The 15,212-nt window shown below is 54.3% G+C and overlaps 1 protein-coding gene across 8 annotated transcripts in view; it reads left to right on the top strand.

The window, feature by feature from the left end:
- The window catches only part of Ctif (cap binding complex dependent translation initiation factor), a 268,442-nt gene that overhangs the window by 124,140 nt on the left and 129,090 nt on the right, over positions 1–15,212 (top strand). For all 8 annotated transcript variants that reach the window (XM_048806254.1, XM_048806251.1, XM_048806255.1 and 5 more), the window contains one exon: positions 7,992–8,068. In XM_048806254.1, coding sequence (XP_048662211.1) covers positions 7,992–8,068 — 77 coding nt within the window. The remainder of the gene's footprint in view (positions 1–7,991; positions 8,069–15,212) is intronic.

Raw genomic sequence — 15,212 nt, 5'->3', positions numbered from 1 at the left:
CCCAAGAAAAGAAGTGCTTCCAGGACTCTAGGTAAATGTCCCTCATCTGGGGAGTGGAGAGCACCTGTCTGCCCCAATTCCATTCCCTTGTGACTGTCCCATGTCAATGAGCCACAGGAGCACCATCCTGAGGCCAAGTGGCCTGCCTCCAGAATGCCTCTGGACTCTTGGTCCTGGACCCATTCCTTGGACTAGACCATGGCCTCTTGGTCTCCTTGGGTGTTTGACAAAGTCAAAGCCACCCTTCCAGCACCCCCACACCTGCAGACACCTCTCTCTACTGGCCTGGTTGCAAACGGCAGATTGACAGTGGGAGTAGCACTTGACTGGTTTTACATAGAAAGAAACTTCTAGCATTTACCAGTTGGTTCTTAGTCCCTATCCTTTGTACGAAAGTCCTCACCTGAATTTTCTGTTCTTTCAGAAATTAACAAGTAAATGTCTTTTGCATTTGACGTTGTCCAGAGGACTCTTCCTGATGTGGCAACCCATGGGAGACAGGAAGCAGCGAGTCCTGTTCGCCTCCCGTGACTTCAGTATCAGCCACCACACCCATGCTCTATCGTGTTGAATGATTTAGGACATTTTGGGTTGCAAATGATAGAAACCCAACTCAAAATATTTTAAAGATAAAAGGGAGAATTTGTTGACTCTTGAAAGCAAAGGAAGGCTTCATAGTTGTGGGGAAGGAGGAAGGAAGGGCAGATATTTCATTCTGATTTTACGCCAGAAGAGAAGAGGGCTACATGGGGTACTCTTCAATGCCGTCCTAGCGGGATCTAGTCACCTAAAGGGTTTACTAGTCAGGAGTATTTGGGGCAGTTACAGTAAGAAACAAAACTTGAAGGGCAAAGGAAAGGGGGATGTTTGCCTGGGAGTGTTTGTTAATCAGTTTTCTGTTAGTGTAACAAATGCTTGAGATAATCAGTCTGTGAAAAAGTTGATTTGGGCTCACCATTTTGGATGTTTGATCTGTGATTGGTTGGCACCTTTGCCTGGGCCTGTGGGAAGGCAGCACATGGCTGGAGGAGGAAGGGAGGAAGGCCATGCGCCCCACCACAGGGTGGAGAAAAGGAAGGGGCAGGGCCCCGCTGTCCCCTTCAAGAGTATACCCTAAAAACCCTAAGATGTCCCACCAGGCCCCACCTCTGGAAGTTTCCACCACCTCCCAGTAGCACCAAGCTGGGGACCACGCCTTCGACATGAGCCCTGGGGATGGTTAAGGTCCAGACATAGCAGCTCCAAGGTCTTCTCCACAGTCCAGCAACCAGCTCCAGAACCACAGACCTGTGCACACACAGGCCTCCTGGTGTCGAGCGGATGACGTGGACTCCCACCCAGGAGCCTGGCCAGACAAACGTCCACGTGCCTTTTCGAGGGGTTGTGGACTCCTCTGGATCCTGTCCGGTTCCTCAGTCAAGGTCACGTTCTAGAACATCGTCCTGCTCACTGTGGAGCTAGCAGGCTGTGCATCCATGGGTGGGCCAAGGGTTAGGTTCAGGCTCCAGGGCACACGTGTGGAGACAGTGGGTGACCGGGAGGCCGCAAAGGGCTCAGAGCAGACTCTGGGTCTCTTCCCTGTCTGCTTTTATCTCTGTTTTTATACTGGGACTCCAGCTAAGGTATTGTTTTTTAAAGGGTCTCGGCTGATTAAAAATAAATAAATTGAAAGAAAAAGTAGAAAACCATGTACTTAAACATGGGCGAGCCTGCCCGCCCCTGCCCCTCCCTTCTGAAACAGGTCAGCTTCTCTGAATAGCCTTGCAGCCTGGAGATTCCAGGAATTTTAGAAACATTACCTGTTTATTTCTGCCTGGACGTGACCCACACATCCTGCCCACGTGGACGGAGACGTTGTAGGATAACTTCTTAGAAGCTATGAAAAACATGACCCCCAGCAGGAGGAAGCCTCAGCTATTGAGTGGAGCTTATCTGAGGAGCTGAGGCTGAGATTTTTATGGTCCTTTGAGTTGCCAAGTGCTGTGGTTCCTTTGTACGGTTCGCCCCTCTTCAGGCTGGGGCGGGAGGTCGCAGGAGGATGAGAAGCCCTGAGCTCGGGCTCTGGACTTGGCCCCAGGACCTGCCCTGGCTCCAGGGGCCTGGCAGCCTCTGGGCATGGCACAGCCTCTGGCTGGTTCTTCTGGGCCTGGGGATTCATGAGGCCCTCCTCTCCAGGTCATCTGGAATGTTCTAGAGAGAAGGAAGCCCTTAGTTTCCATGTATTTAAAATAAGCATTCTTGGGAGGGACAGGAACCTGGGGCTGGGGTCAATTTGCAAACTTATGAAGACCAGGATAGGGACTGTGAGAAGGCCGGGAGAGAGGGTCTGTATCCAAGCACAGCGGGGACAGACCAGTGTGTCAGCAGGGGAAAGGAGAGCTTGCCTGGGCAGGAGCCCCCACTGAAGACCTCCCACCATGCCCGTGGCCTGGGCCTGGACCCTCTGTCTTCTTTTCCAGCCCCAGCACTTGCTGCTTCATGATAAAGGCCTGTGCCGAGTGCTGGGGCCGAGGTCCTGTGCAGTCGGGGAGGAACACACCGAGAGGAAGACTTCTTGAATGTGTGTAATGCTTTTTTTTTTTTCTTCTCTTTTTAAAGAGCTGGTGTGTGGGAAAGAGAAAGATAACAGGCCTATGAGAGAGTTAGGCTGGAGTTATTTCTACTGGACTCAGGTCCATGGTCAGTGGCCAGAGGTCAAAGATCATGGGAATACCAGGGAAATCTTCCTTGAAACTTAAGTGGACATTAGGTTTCGTGAAGCAGCGGACCATGGACTCCAGCTCTGTGGGACACTTCAAAGCCTCATGGGGACAGAAGGAGAGGGAATCAGGCACAGCCGCATCCAGGACACTCTGCCCATCACCCACCCATGGAATGGAGGGTAGAGTGACTTGGTGGCCTTTCTTTCTAGCATTTCTCTAGCTAGAGGAGGAGGTTAGGGTCCATAGGCCCCACCCCACCAACTCACTGACAAGACTCTGAGCCCCACCAGGGTAAGTTAAGCCCTCAAGGCCCTGCCTTGGAGTATGAGAGGTAAAAAATGGGGGAGTGGCCCCAGCTGAGACCCAGGAGCTCCCTCTGTGGCTGCCACCGCCAGGCAGCACCACACGTGCTGATGCCTCAACAGAGCCCTGGTTCAGCAGAGCAGCTTGGACCAAAATGAGGCTCTTGTTTCCTTCTTCCCCATTTTCCTTTCTTTTTTATCCGACAAATATTTAGTTATCACCTACTATGTGCCAGGAAGCCTTCTGGAGCTGGGTGCTGAAGCGTGGGGCTGGGTCAGCAGTATCTTCCACAGTGAGGGGTCCATTTTGATCCCCGCCTACTCTCTAGAGGCTCTGGTCCTTCTTCTTAGAAGCACTGTGAGGCTAGAGACCTGGGCAGCCGGGTAAGCTGTTGACTTGACGGGGGGCCAAAAGACTCCCCATCAGACTGCAAGTCCCTGGTGGAGCCTGGCACCCCTGCAGAGGTGCCTCAGGATCCTGCAGTAGGGCATGGGTGGGGCCGGCCGCTCCTGCTCACTGAGGACTGTCTGACTTGGGGCAACCCCATGTGCCACACAGGGTCCCACAGGACCACCCAGGAGGAGACAGCTGGGGATGTTGAGGGAGCAGATGGAGGTGGGGGAGGCTTCGGGCAGACCCAGGGCCAGGGCCCTATGCTGAGGATTGCAGTGTAGCCTGTGGACGGGAGGGCAGGGGGGACCTGAGCTTCCTAGGGCTGTCAGAGCAAGTGACCTCAAATCCCGTGGCTTAAAGGCATGCGGGGGAGGGGGGGCTGTGGTCTCACGGTTCTGAGACTGGAGCCACCCATCCAGGTACCAGCAGCTCCCGGGGAGAAGCCTTCCTTGCCTCCTCCCAGTGTCCCTGGGCTCCAGTGGTCCTCAGTGCCCCTGGGCCGGCAGCTGCAGCGCTGCGGTCCGTGTCTCCGTCTCCCTTGGCCTTCTCCCTCTGCGGCTGCCGATTCTCTGTGCCCAGATTTCCTTCTTCTGTAAAGTTACTGGATGTTGGGCCCAACTTAATCCCTCCTGTTAACCTGATTCCCTCTTCAAAGACCCGATTCCCAAATAAGGTCACACTTACAGGTACCCAGGATTAGGACTCCAATAAATCTCCTGGGGGACCGAATTCTACCTAGTGCCCGGGGTGAAGAGGATGATGTATATGGCCCCAAGCCAGGCGCAGTGGAGAGGAGTCCCAGCACTGGTCCCTGGGGTGCCAGGTGCCTCCCCTCTCGGGCAGGGCCAGGCACCCCCCACACTGGCCGTGACTGCAGCGGGTTTTCAACTTGCAGCATCTGGAGCCCGTGTGGCGTGCCTTAGGGCTCAGCTCAGGTATCACACCCTTGATGACATCTTCCCCAACCTTCTCCTTAGAGAGAAGCCCTGGGCCCTTCCTCTGGGCTCTTCAGCCTCGTCTATAAGCATGGCAGGCTTCAGCGTGTGTGTTCCCTGGAGCCCCTCAGAACCAGGACTGGGTCTTACTCATCCTGGTCTTCTCCATCTGGTCCACAAGCACACAGTCGGCCCCCAGTGCTCAGTGAGGGAAGAACAACCCAGGGTGCTGGGTTGGGTGGGTGGATAGGTGGCCAGATGTGAACTGTTCCCTGGACAGGGAGGGCTTCCTGACCGCCCACCCCATCCCCCCCGCTACTTCTTCCATCCCCCTGCCCTGCCTTGGTGTGCTCCATGGGGCAACGTGGTGTCTCGCCTCTCTCTCTCCCCAGCACCTGTGCTGTGTGAGAACCAACACTTTGCCCATGTCCCCCAGTGCCAGGTCCACAGTATTTATGGAGTGGGGAGATGAATGGAGAGGTCGTGGCTCTCAGGATGGAGGGACAGGTGCCTTAGGTGGGTGGTGTGTGGAAGTCTGTGGCTGTGGAGGTCTGACACTCCCATGATGGTGGCAGCCACCAGCATCACTCCTGCTCTCTGCCAGGGGTGTCTGCCTCCCCTTTTCTCTCCCCGCCCACACCTGTAGACCCAAGTTTTGTTCTCTGTAGTTGTCACCTCAGGGAAAGACCCTAGCTGTCCCAGCCTGGATCATTAACCATCTGCTGGGCCTGCCCTTAATCCCTCGGAAATACCCACTGCGCCAGGTTGTGAGATTGCAGCCTCAGCCTGCCCCAGAATAGGCCGATTTTACATAACATGTTTTTGCAACCTGTTCAGTAACGTGTGTTGCCCCTCGGCACTGCCTGCACTGCCCTGTGGTGCGGAAGCATGTGTGTGTGTGTGCGTGTGTGCACACACATGTGTGCATGTGTTTCACGAGTGCTGTACCAATAGGGCACGAGGAAGGAGCCTCCTCTTCATGTTCACGTAACCCGCTTATCTCCCAGGCCCACTTGGTTATAGAAAGAGGTCAGAGGTCAGACAGAGGATCTGCAGTCAGGTCTCAGGGCCCGAGGAGAATGCGCGCAGGTAGGGAAGCTGGGGACGTGCAGGCAGGGCCTGGTGGCTGCCCAGGTGGTGGCAGAGGTATGCCTATTGCAGGCTGACCAGCTGGTAGACCTGAGGGCTGGTTCTGGCTCTCATGGAGGGGAGCGCTCCTACCTGGACTGAGGTCCACCTCGGCTCTTTGAGAGCAGGAAGTGGACAGATTTGTTGAGCAAAGAACTAGAGCCAAGGCCACTGGACTCTTAAAGTTGTCCTGACAAGCCTGGTCAGTGTCGTGCTGTCCCCTGGAGGGATGTACCCTGATTGAAAACAGGGGGGATCTCTGGTCTAAAGCCAGAACCCCACTGTCCCTGGCCAGGCCATCAGGAGCTCCTTTCCCATTCCTGTTCCTGTCGTCGTCGGTGCCCTTGTCTAGGACAGGCCACTCTGGCCGGCCCTGTCTTACTGGTCACGTTTTAGGGCAGCTGTTTCCTTGAGATTGAGGGAGTGAGGGGCGCTTCTCATCCTGCCTGGATGATCTCCCCTGAGTCCTGGGGAAGAGTTAGGATCCGTGCTGCGGTGTGTCCAGCTCCCCATGGCTGCCCTCGGTGTGGGGGGGCGGAGCCAGGATGTGGGTCAGAGCCCAAGACTCTGAGGCCCTGCTGAGGAGGCTGGCACCTCCTGGCCCCTATTATGCCAAGTGCCATGGGCTCAGAGCTGAGATCTCAGTCCGCCGCCAGCTCGGGAGGGAGCCTCGGCTTCCTGTCCATTGTCTACTTGGGGCACACCCAGTGTGTTCCTGAAGTGACCTGGAGAGGCTGGGAGGGAGGGAGGGAAGGAGGGAGGGAAGGGTCCGGCTGGAGCTTGCTCAGGGTGGGAGAGGGGAAGTGAGAGGGGAAGATTTGGTGTTTTTCCTTGTTTGTATTTTGTATTAAAGAAAACAAACAATATCCTTTGAGAAAACCATTAAACAAAGCACATCCTAAGTCCCCAGAGCCCTATGGTGGCAGCCTGGAGTTGGGAATTCATTCATGCCTTTTTGGCTAGATTGTTGGAGGCAAGAGACATAGGCTGGGTCGGGAAGGGCCATCACTGAATACAGTTTGAAACATGTCTTTCCCTCCCTGGTCTCAATAGGTGACTGAGCCAAGTGGCCGTAATGCCACAGTCCCTGTGTCCACAGTCCCTGTGTCCACAGTCCCTGACCAGTTGTCTCCCATTACCCTTCTGGAGAGCTCTCCTAGACTGGCCAGTCCCAGCATAGTCAGGGCTGCCAGTGCTCCCCATCTCTCCCCCTGGTGGGGGCTGAGCCCTGTGAAGACAGACTAGTGGGACCTTCTCCATGGAGCCCCAATCCAGAGGTCTGTGTGCTCCCCAGGGGGTCAGGGCTGCAGCCACAGAACTGCCATCTCTCATTCTCCGCATGACCTCCCCCTGGGCTTTGGTCTCCCTGCCTGAAAAGTGAGAGTTGGGGTCAAACGGATACCCACTCACCATCCTCCAGCAGACTGGCCTCTGGCTTTCCATTGCTGTGTGTGCCCAAGTGGTAGATTCCATGTCAGGGAATGACATGTTCTCAGGTCTCCGATGCCCACGTCAGACCGCCCTCCAAGACCCCCAGGCCAGGTATCCCTGTTCTGTCCTGGGATGCTCACAGTGGGGTGGCGTGCTGTCATGTCCCTGCTGGGGCACATTTTCCCATTGCAGGTGGAGGTGGCGGGAAGGTGGTGAGAACAGAACTGGCCATCATCCCAGATTTTGCAAGTACTTCTGCCCAGGCCTGGCATTTGGCAGAATCAACCCTGCATTATAAGTCGATCTTCCCAACCTTGATGTCAATGTATAAATAGTTGGCATGAGGGCATTTTACCAAAAAAAAAAAAAAATCCTTAGAATCTTCCCCAGTCCCTCCTTCAAAGTTTAAAAAAGCATTTAACTATTTGCAGGTTTTCTCTGAATACTTCCCAGGCAATATAAGGAGAGGATCTGGGGTAAAATCGCACAGGGCAGTCTGGCCTAGGATCAGGAGATGCTCTTCCCCTGCTTGAAGCTCAGGGTTAACAGACTTTAGCTCCTGGTCCTCTCAGCAGTGCCGAGTAGAAAGAAGTATCATTTCCATTTTGTTAGAAACTGGGAGATTGGAGAAGGATCTTGTCCCATCCTACAGCCAGTGAAGCATCCCTGGTCTAAGGGGACACAGAAACAGACCTCTGGATTGGGGCATCACCAGGAGGGTCCCACCGGCCTGCCTTCCAGTGCTCAGTTCCCAACCAAGGAAGGGTTGCGGGCAGCCGCAGCCCTGGCTCCATGGCCCGGCCTGCTCTCTGCAAGACTGAACAGCTCCCTCAGCGCTCTGGACCCGGCATCCTCGCCTACGTTTGTGGGCTTGGATAGGATGAATTCTAAGGTTCCCTTGGTCCCCGCCATTCCTTGAGTCTGCGATTCTAGCCTCCTCACCTGGTGGGGAATTCATTAAATTCTAGCATTTTCCATTCTCTGTTGGATTTGGTGGTCACAGTTAGCTGCTCCTGCCCTCCTGTCCTGGATACTTGTATGGTCAGTTCTCTGCTCTCCTGCAGAAGTTATTCACAATCCCTCTTTCCCGGTGTCACAGGGCTACCACCCGATGCCCCATGAAGTGGAGATCGCACACACCAAGAAGCTGTTCCGGAGGAGGAGAAACGATCGAAGGTAGGAGAGACCACAGTGAGCACTGGGTCTTCTTTTCCTGTGTGGGTGGCTGTGCCTTCTTCAGCCCTGGTCCGTGTTGTGCTTTTGCTTTCGTTGACTGACACCTCTGAGATGAGGCTGGTAGGTTGGCGGCACGGTGGGCTTGGTTGCCAGTCGGAGATTCCCACACGGCACCGGTGGCCCAGAGACAGGACCCTTACAGGGTCCGGCAAAGCACAAACCTGCTGGCTGCGTGTTTTGAGAGATGGCCTCCAGGAGGCTCCCGGAGCTCACAAGTCCAAGGATATCTGTTTTTCCTTCTCCCTGACATGGGGAGTTGTCCCTGGGATTGCCGGCTGGCTGACACAGACAACCCAGATCAGCAATAGACAGTACTGCTGCTCCCAAACAGTGAGCCAGTGAGCAGTGAGCCAGGCTCTCCCGTGGCGCTCAGAATCCTGGGTGACCATCGGGGAACAGGAAAGGACTGATGAGGTGGTTTGGGTAAGAACAAGCAAGGGAGATTGGCCGTCTGGGGAATGCAAGCGTTTGTTTGCGACAAGGCTTTCTTACTGGGAAAAGTCTTCATGCTATAGTTTAAGTGAAAAAAAAAAATTCCAGGTGCAGAACAGTATTTATTGTGTGTGGCCATTTGTGCAAAAGGGGGAGTCGGAGTATATTTTTTGCTTGAATGTGCATAAATTGTTTCTGGATGGAAATCCAAAAAAAGAAAGAACAAAAAGGCGTATGCCTGAGGAATTCAAATGATGTGTTCCCTATAGGGAATTTATTCTTACATGAAGGTGATGTCTTGTGATTTTACCTTTCGTGAACAGAGACTGTTCTCGGAGAGATGAGGAATAGCCAGCTGACATCCCCTGATCAGAAAATGAGGAGTGCCTGCCCTCATGCTGCGTGGCCACCTCCTGGAGATGGAGGGCTGTGGCTGACCAGCGTCTCCAACCCTCCCCTCGGCATACAGGCCCTGATCACGGGGTATGAGGTGGTGGCCACAACTCTCAGGGTGGGAGGAGGACACAGTACCCAGAGGGCTTGTCCTCCAATAGCAGATTTAGTGAGTTTGAAAACATTCACAGAAGACAGTAAATGTCCAACTAGCTGGGAGGCAGGCCGCCCTGGCTTACAAGTCGGAACCACCAGGCACTTTATGTGGAACCACCAGGCATCAAAAGGGAAACTTGAGCCGGGAGAGTTGGACCGAGCCTGGCCCCTGCTGCGGCCAGAATACAGCTAATTGCATTGTGTGAGCTGCCTCTGCTGGGCAGAGCCGCACAGGCCACGTCCTGGCTTCTGGGTTCCCAGCAGAGTTAAAAAACAGAGAGTACCCCTAAAGGAAGAATGGGGTTCCCAAGGGCTTAAGCATGCCAGGGGGAACAGAATGTGTGTCTCAAAGGCATGGAGAGTCCCCAAGCTTCCGAATTAAACGGCTTCTTCTGGCCCAGGCAGTGGCATCCAGGTCAGCCCACATGTCCCTTTCTGGGCCAGGTCACCTTGTTCCACAGGAGTCCCCTGGACCAGGGCAGGCCTCCGGAAAGCAGCAGCATGACCCAGGAATGTAGGAAGAGCAACATGCACGACACACCAGGACTGGGGAGCTGAGCTGCACTCATAGTAGCCAATGCCCGGGGTAGGTCAGCTCACCTCGCAGAGGATGTGGGCTGGGCCAGCATCCAGAGCAAGGCAATAAAGATGATTAAAGGGATGGAAAGTATGTCCTGGAGGAGAGCTGGAAGGCTGGGGCCAGGGAAGAGGAAAGAACATCCACACTGCGAAACTCATGAAAGATTTACACAGAGGGGAAAGGGTGGCTGCCTTGTTGCTCCCTGGGACCCAAACTAGAGGAAGTCAGCTGAGACAAAAGGAGAGAGTTTTCGGGTGGACCAATGACAGACTCAAGGATCGAACGTCTCCACCATCGGGGTCAGACTGCAATTCAGGGTAGCAGATGCTCACTGAGTCAAAGCTGGTCAGGGCGTCCCACCCTCCTTCCCGTGCTGGAGCACAGTACAGCCCATCACCACCGCCTGAGTCATCCTGGAGTCCCCAGGAGATGGGGACTTCCAGGAGAGGGACAGGTAGCCATGGGGTTTAAAGATCTCATTGTCGAAAAGCAGGGGGGCCCTGAATCCTTATCAGGCCAATCCCAACCCTCCTGGTCGATTATCCTCCTGAATGGCCTTGCTAAGCGCTGAACCTTTATGTTTGACCTTGATGGTTAGCACTTCTGTCCAGCAGGTCAGCCTACTTTGGGGCTTAAAAACCACAACGAGAAGGGCTTGCATTCCATGAGAATACCACACAGCAAAGGGGGAGGAGGTGATCAACATCAGGTTTGTTGTCAGAGGGACACAGCCAGCATCTGTATCATGCCTGTGATCTCACCCCTGGTTCATGGAGGGAGGTAGCCATCTCTGGCTCTCCTTGGTTTGCCTACAAGAGCCCGTGGCCTTGGCTTCCTGCAAAGTGACTTGAGTCTGGATCTGAGAGCTGAAGGCTCTGTGTAGCATGGGCACATAGCTGCAGATAGGATTGTGTGATGCCCCAAAAACCATCTTCAAGGAAGTCTGCACCATGTCCCAGTCCCAGCTGGCTCTTGGGGTGTTTCTGTGCACCCTGACTGCCTTAATTTCCCACTTGTCTCAATCAGAGGCTGTTAGAAAGCTGCATAATGTCACACTGGTGGCTCACGCCCCAGAATTAGAAGCTGGATGTGAATCCCACCCGCTTTGCTCACCAGCTCTGGGATATTGGCAAATTGCTTCATATCTAGAAAGCGCGATTGCCTCTTCCATAAAGTGCATCCACTAGTTGGGAGACTTGAAGGAGCTTGATCTTGTAAAGCGCCTTGAAATGGTCAGCCCACTCTCAGGTCAGAGGGAGGTCCGGGTGGCCAGCAAGCCTTGCCAGGCAGTATGCATAAGGGATGCTGCTCACCCACCACCCAGAGGGGGCCAGGTTTGCTTGTGAACCCAGGAAGCCTTGCCTTGTACCCCTTCCAGGGTCAGGGCACCAGGTCAGTTGTGTGCCTTCTCCTGGACCAACTTTGAAAGCTCTGTCTCCACAGTCCTGACCTCCCCAAGCCCAGCTGGCAGGCCAGGAGAGCCCCTCCACGGCAGCCATCCCCAGATTCTGCTCCCCATTTCCACAGGCTGCTTCAGGGGGCTCTGTGATAAAAATTGAGTTGTGGATGTCTCCCCACCCCACACCCATTTTGCAGGGGGAAAAAAAATTAAGGTCTTGGACAGTTCAAAGGTTTTCTCCTTAAAAATGTTCTTGAATTTGGACAACGGATAACAACTTGTTTGTTTTGGGAAGCTTGTAAAAGACAGCAGATTTCAGGCCGAGTCCTGCATTTTATCATCTAGACCCGATAAATGAGTTCTCAGTGCATTCCCCAGAGAGCAGCAGGGCTTCAGGTGCTCTGTCCTCCAAAGAGGTGGAGACCGCTACTTGGAAGAGAGTGTACCGAGGTTCATCTGCCTCCTCCCAAAGCTCTCTGCCCCCAGAGTGTAGAGCAGAGGAGCACATTCACTAGAAGGCTGAAGTCTAGGCCCATGGCCTCTGTTGACCTTGAGTGGTGTCCTCTGGGGAGGGGACAGAGGATTTTCTCAGCCCCTCCCCTAAGACCCACCCCCAGCTCCATTTTAAGAGCTAAACAGACTAAGGAGATGCCATGGTCTAGGTTCCCTGGGAAACAGATTCCGGGATGGAGATTAGCTTTTTAAGGAATGCCTTGGAATCCATCTGTGGAAAAGAAAGGGGGAGGGGAGGGGTGCAGGATTGGGCAGAAGTTGACCTGCATTGAGGACTTCCTGGGAGTTCTCAAGTTGGGAACTCTTTAGAGTCGACCCAAGATGAAGTGACAGGGCAGGCCTTTACACCTTGTGTCCCTTGGTCATCAGATGGAGACTGCCAGGGGGAAAGGAGGTGTGACCTCAGGCTGAGCAGCTGTCTTCACCCAGTGCAGTTTCTGTAGAGGGTCGCAGGGCAGGCATACTTTCTTCCTGAAGGGGATGTGGGCGCCATCACAGCCAGCCCCACAGTGAACTGCTATTGAACTCACCGACTTGGATTGATGGGGCTGTCCTCGGTGTTAGGTGCAGTGTTCCCAAGAGCATCAGAGTACAAGGTGTGGTCCCTGCCCTCAAGGACCAGAGGTGGAACTTGTACAATGGCACACTTATTCCACAATCAGCCAGAATGTGGTGCTTGCCTGTGGAGCGTCTCGTGCTAATTCAGAGGTGGCTTAGGAAAGGAGCCATCATGGGGGGTGGTTCTGGAAGGCTTCCTGGAAGAGGTGGTGATTGAACCACTGGTGAGACTGGAGGAGGATTTGGAAGGGAGATGGGACAGCCAGGGACCACAGGAGGGTGAATTACACAGCTAGGTAGGCACTGGGGCCAGGGATCCCCACCCCTCCCAGAAGTGAGACAAAGAGGCGGGACTCAGTACCCCACAGAGCTAAATAGGAGGGAGCAGTGAGAACATGGTGGCTCTAACAGTCCCCTGGCCGGGCTGTTAGGAGTCTCAGTGGACCCTGTAGCTCCAAAGCCCAGCTCTTAGCAATTACCATAAGGCAGCTAATGGAGACATTAGCGGTCCATTGCAGATGCCCACCAGTGTGACCAGGGAGGCAGGAGAGCTGTTTTCCAAATTAATTTGCTTCATTAAATGAGGTCTCAGAACGGTTAATTTAGCCCATGGCCAATCAGATGGAAGGGAAGAAGAAAAGCAGACCTTAGCCGTCCCACCCAGTGTCAATGGCTGCACTGGGCAAGAAGCAGGGGAGAGGGGTGCAGAGCTGGGCCACCTTCTGGATAGTGCAGAAGGTCACAGCTCTGTCTACCATTGACTGTGGCTAGAGCTTAGTGTTAGTGAACTCAGGATGACTTCAAAGGCTAGGAATCAGAGCTCCGATGTCTGAGGACAGGAGTATGGATGTCCCACTCAGGAAGAGAGGGTGACGTCACCCTTCCTCTGCCTTTTTGTTCCTTTCAAGTCCTCAGACGGTGTCCATCCACATCGGTGAGGGGGGGGGGTCTTCTGTCCTGAGTCCGCTGGTTCCAATGGGAACCTCGAAGAAACGCCCGCATGGAGTTCCCACGAACGACGTCTCCCCAGCCATCTCTGCACCCCTTGCCCAGTCCAGTTGTCATCCAAGACTCATTTTGTCTATCCTCCAGGATTCCTCAGAAGGGTCAGGGGCCATCTATGACCTCGTATGAGGAGTTCTCTTGTCATGACCAGTGTTGCCCCGTCCCTCAGGCGAGAAGGTGAGGACTCGAGCCCCGTCGCCATCCCGTGACCTTCTCGCCGGCCCCTACATCCTAGAGATGTGCCGCTGGTCAGCCGTTCTGGGCCAGCACTTGCTCCCTCGTGGAGGGCAGCCTTGGTGTTGGCAGATCTGCTTCTCCTACCAACCCCTTAATTCTACACCACCCACCTCCTCAGCAGCCTCACCCTCCCTCTGCCTTCTCACTCTAAATACAGAGAGGTCACTTCAGAGTGGTCATTAATGTGTTTGAGCCTCGTGTTGCTGCTGTGACAGCTCTGCCCAGGCTCTGGTGGACATCCCTGCCTTCCCACAACCATCCTCCTTTTCACATCTGGCCTCATGGTGAGAGCCCGGGGGGATACCCAGTGCCTCCTGAAATCTCTCTCTTCAAGTCACATCTGCCACCTGTGCTTGCCCCTGTCCTTCACACCATCAGTCACCATCAGGGTCCTTTATCCTCCAGAGGTGACTAAGTCCCCCATCTTGTTGTTCTATTCAAGTCCTCAGCAGATGCGATGATGTCCACCCACATTGGTGAGGGTGGGTCTTCCACCCAGAAGCTGATCAGTAATCACCCAGCCAGAGTCCTGCGTCTGTCCCCCAGCTCTTTCACAGGAGCCCTCTCTACTCGTGAACTCTCTGCTCGCGGACTCCATACCGCAAATGCGCCTGCTTGCTAATACGCGTGCGTCACGCCGAGACCAGGACCTGCGATGTTTCTGTGGTCCTTTATCGCCACGCACAGAGGGGTGACAGTTTGAGTGGTGCCACAGGCAGGGTCCCAGCTGAGGTCAAAGGAGGGGACGCTCTGTCTTCTGTTTTGACTCTCCTACTGTCAGCAAGTGTCCTTCTCGTGGTCTATTTAGTCCTTTAGTGCCATGTTTGTCACGCGTGTGTGCTTTTTGTTGGTGAATCTGCTGTTAAAGATGGCCCCAAGCATAGCGCTGAAGTGCCATCTGCTGTCCCTAAGCACAAGAAGGCCATGCTGTGCCTTAGGGAGGAAATGCGCGTGACAGATGAGCTTCATTCAGCAGGAGCAGAGGGCTGCGGGCTGTGCGTTCCCCGATGGGGATCAACAGCAGAGATTAAATTAGGATCTCGAGACAGAAACACACATACAACAAGGCTGGTGAAAATGTGACCAGAGGCCTGCGGGGACTGACCCTGTTCCTCTCCTGGGAGTAACAGTTCAGCATTCACTCAGTGTTTGCAGTGACTTCATAGAATGTGCCGATGGTGAATGAGGAGGATTAGCTGTCCTTGTCCTTTAAAACAGGACAGAGAGATGATGAAGGTGAAAGAGCTGGTGGTTCATGATGGGATTCCAGATCTGTGTGTCTGTGGTAACTGGGAGAGGAGAGGGGGTCCAGGGGATACCTTCTGTGCCGGTCACTACCCAGCTTGGCTTCACTGAGCGGGCCTCTGCCTCATTTGTACCATCCCGGAATGATACCGTCTCCGAAGCCCCCACAGACAGCTCAGCCCTGCAGTGACTGTCATTGCCACCCTGTCATCAGGAGCTCGGGGACTGCGAGACAGATCCATGCTCACGTTGCCCACGGTTTCTCTTTCTATCCCAGCAAGGAAATTGCCCTCATTAAGTCCCTGCTAAAGATAGATAAGAAAATGGGACGGCAAACCCCCACCTGGCAGGCGGCCCTGTCAGATTCTGAGCAAAATGAGTCAGATAGGAATTATTTTTAGGATCCTCTCCTCCCTCACGCCCACCCCCAAGCAGGCTCTCTCGGAGTGAAGAGCAGCTCATTTCTCCAAGCCACATGTCCAGGGCCATTTTGATGGAAGTAGAGCCCCCAGACACAACTAGAGAAGACCCCAGGCATCGCACAAATCACGATGGTCACAGAAACC

The sequence above is a fragment of the Marmota marmota genome, unplaced genomic scaffold (genome assembly GCF_001458135.2).
Source record: "Marmota marmota marmota unplaced genomic scaffold, marMar, whole genome shotgun sequence".
NCBI lineage: Eukaryota > Metazoa > Chordata > Mammalia > Rodentia > Sciuridae > Marmota > Marmota marmota.
This window is presented reverse-complemented; position numbering and strand designations above follow the sequence as displayed.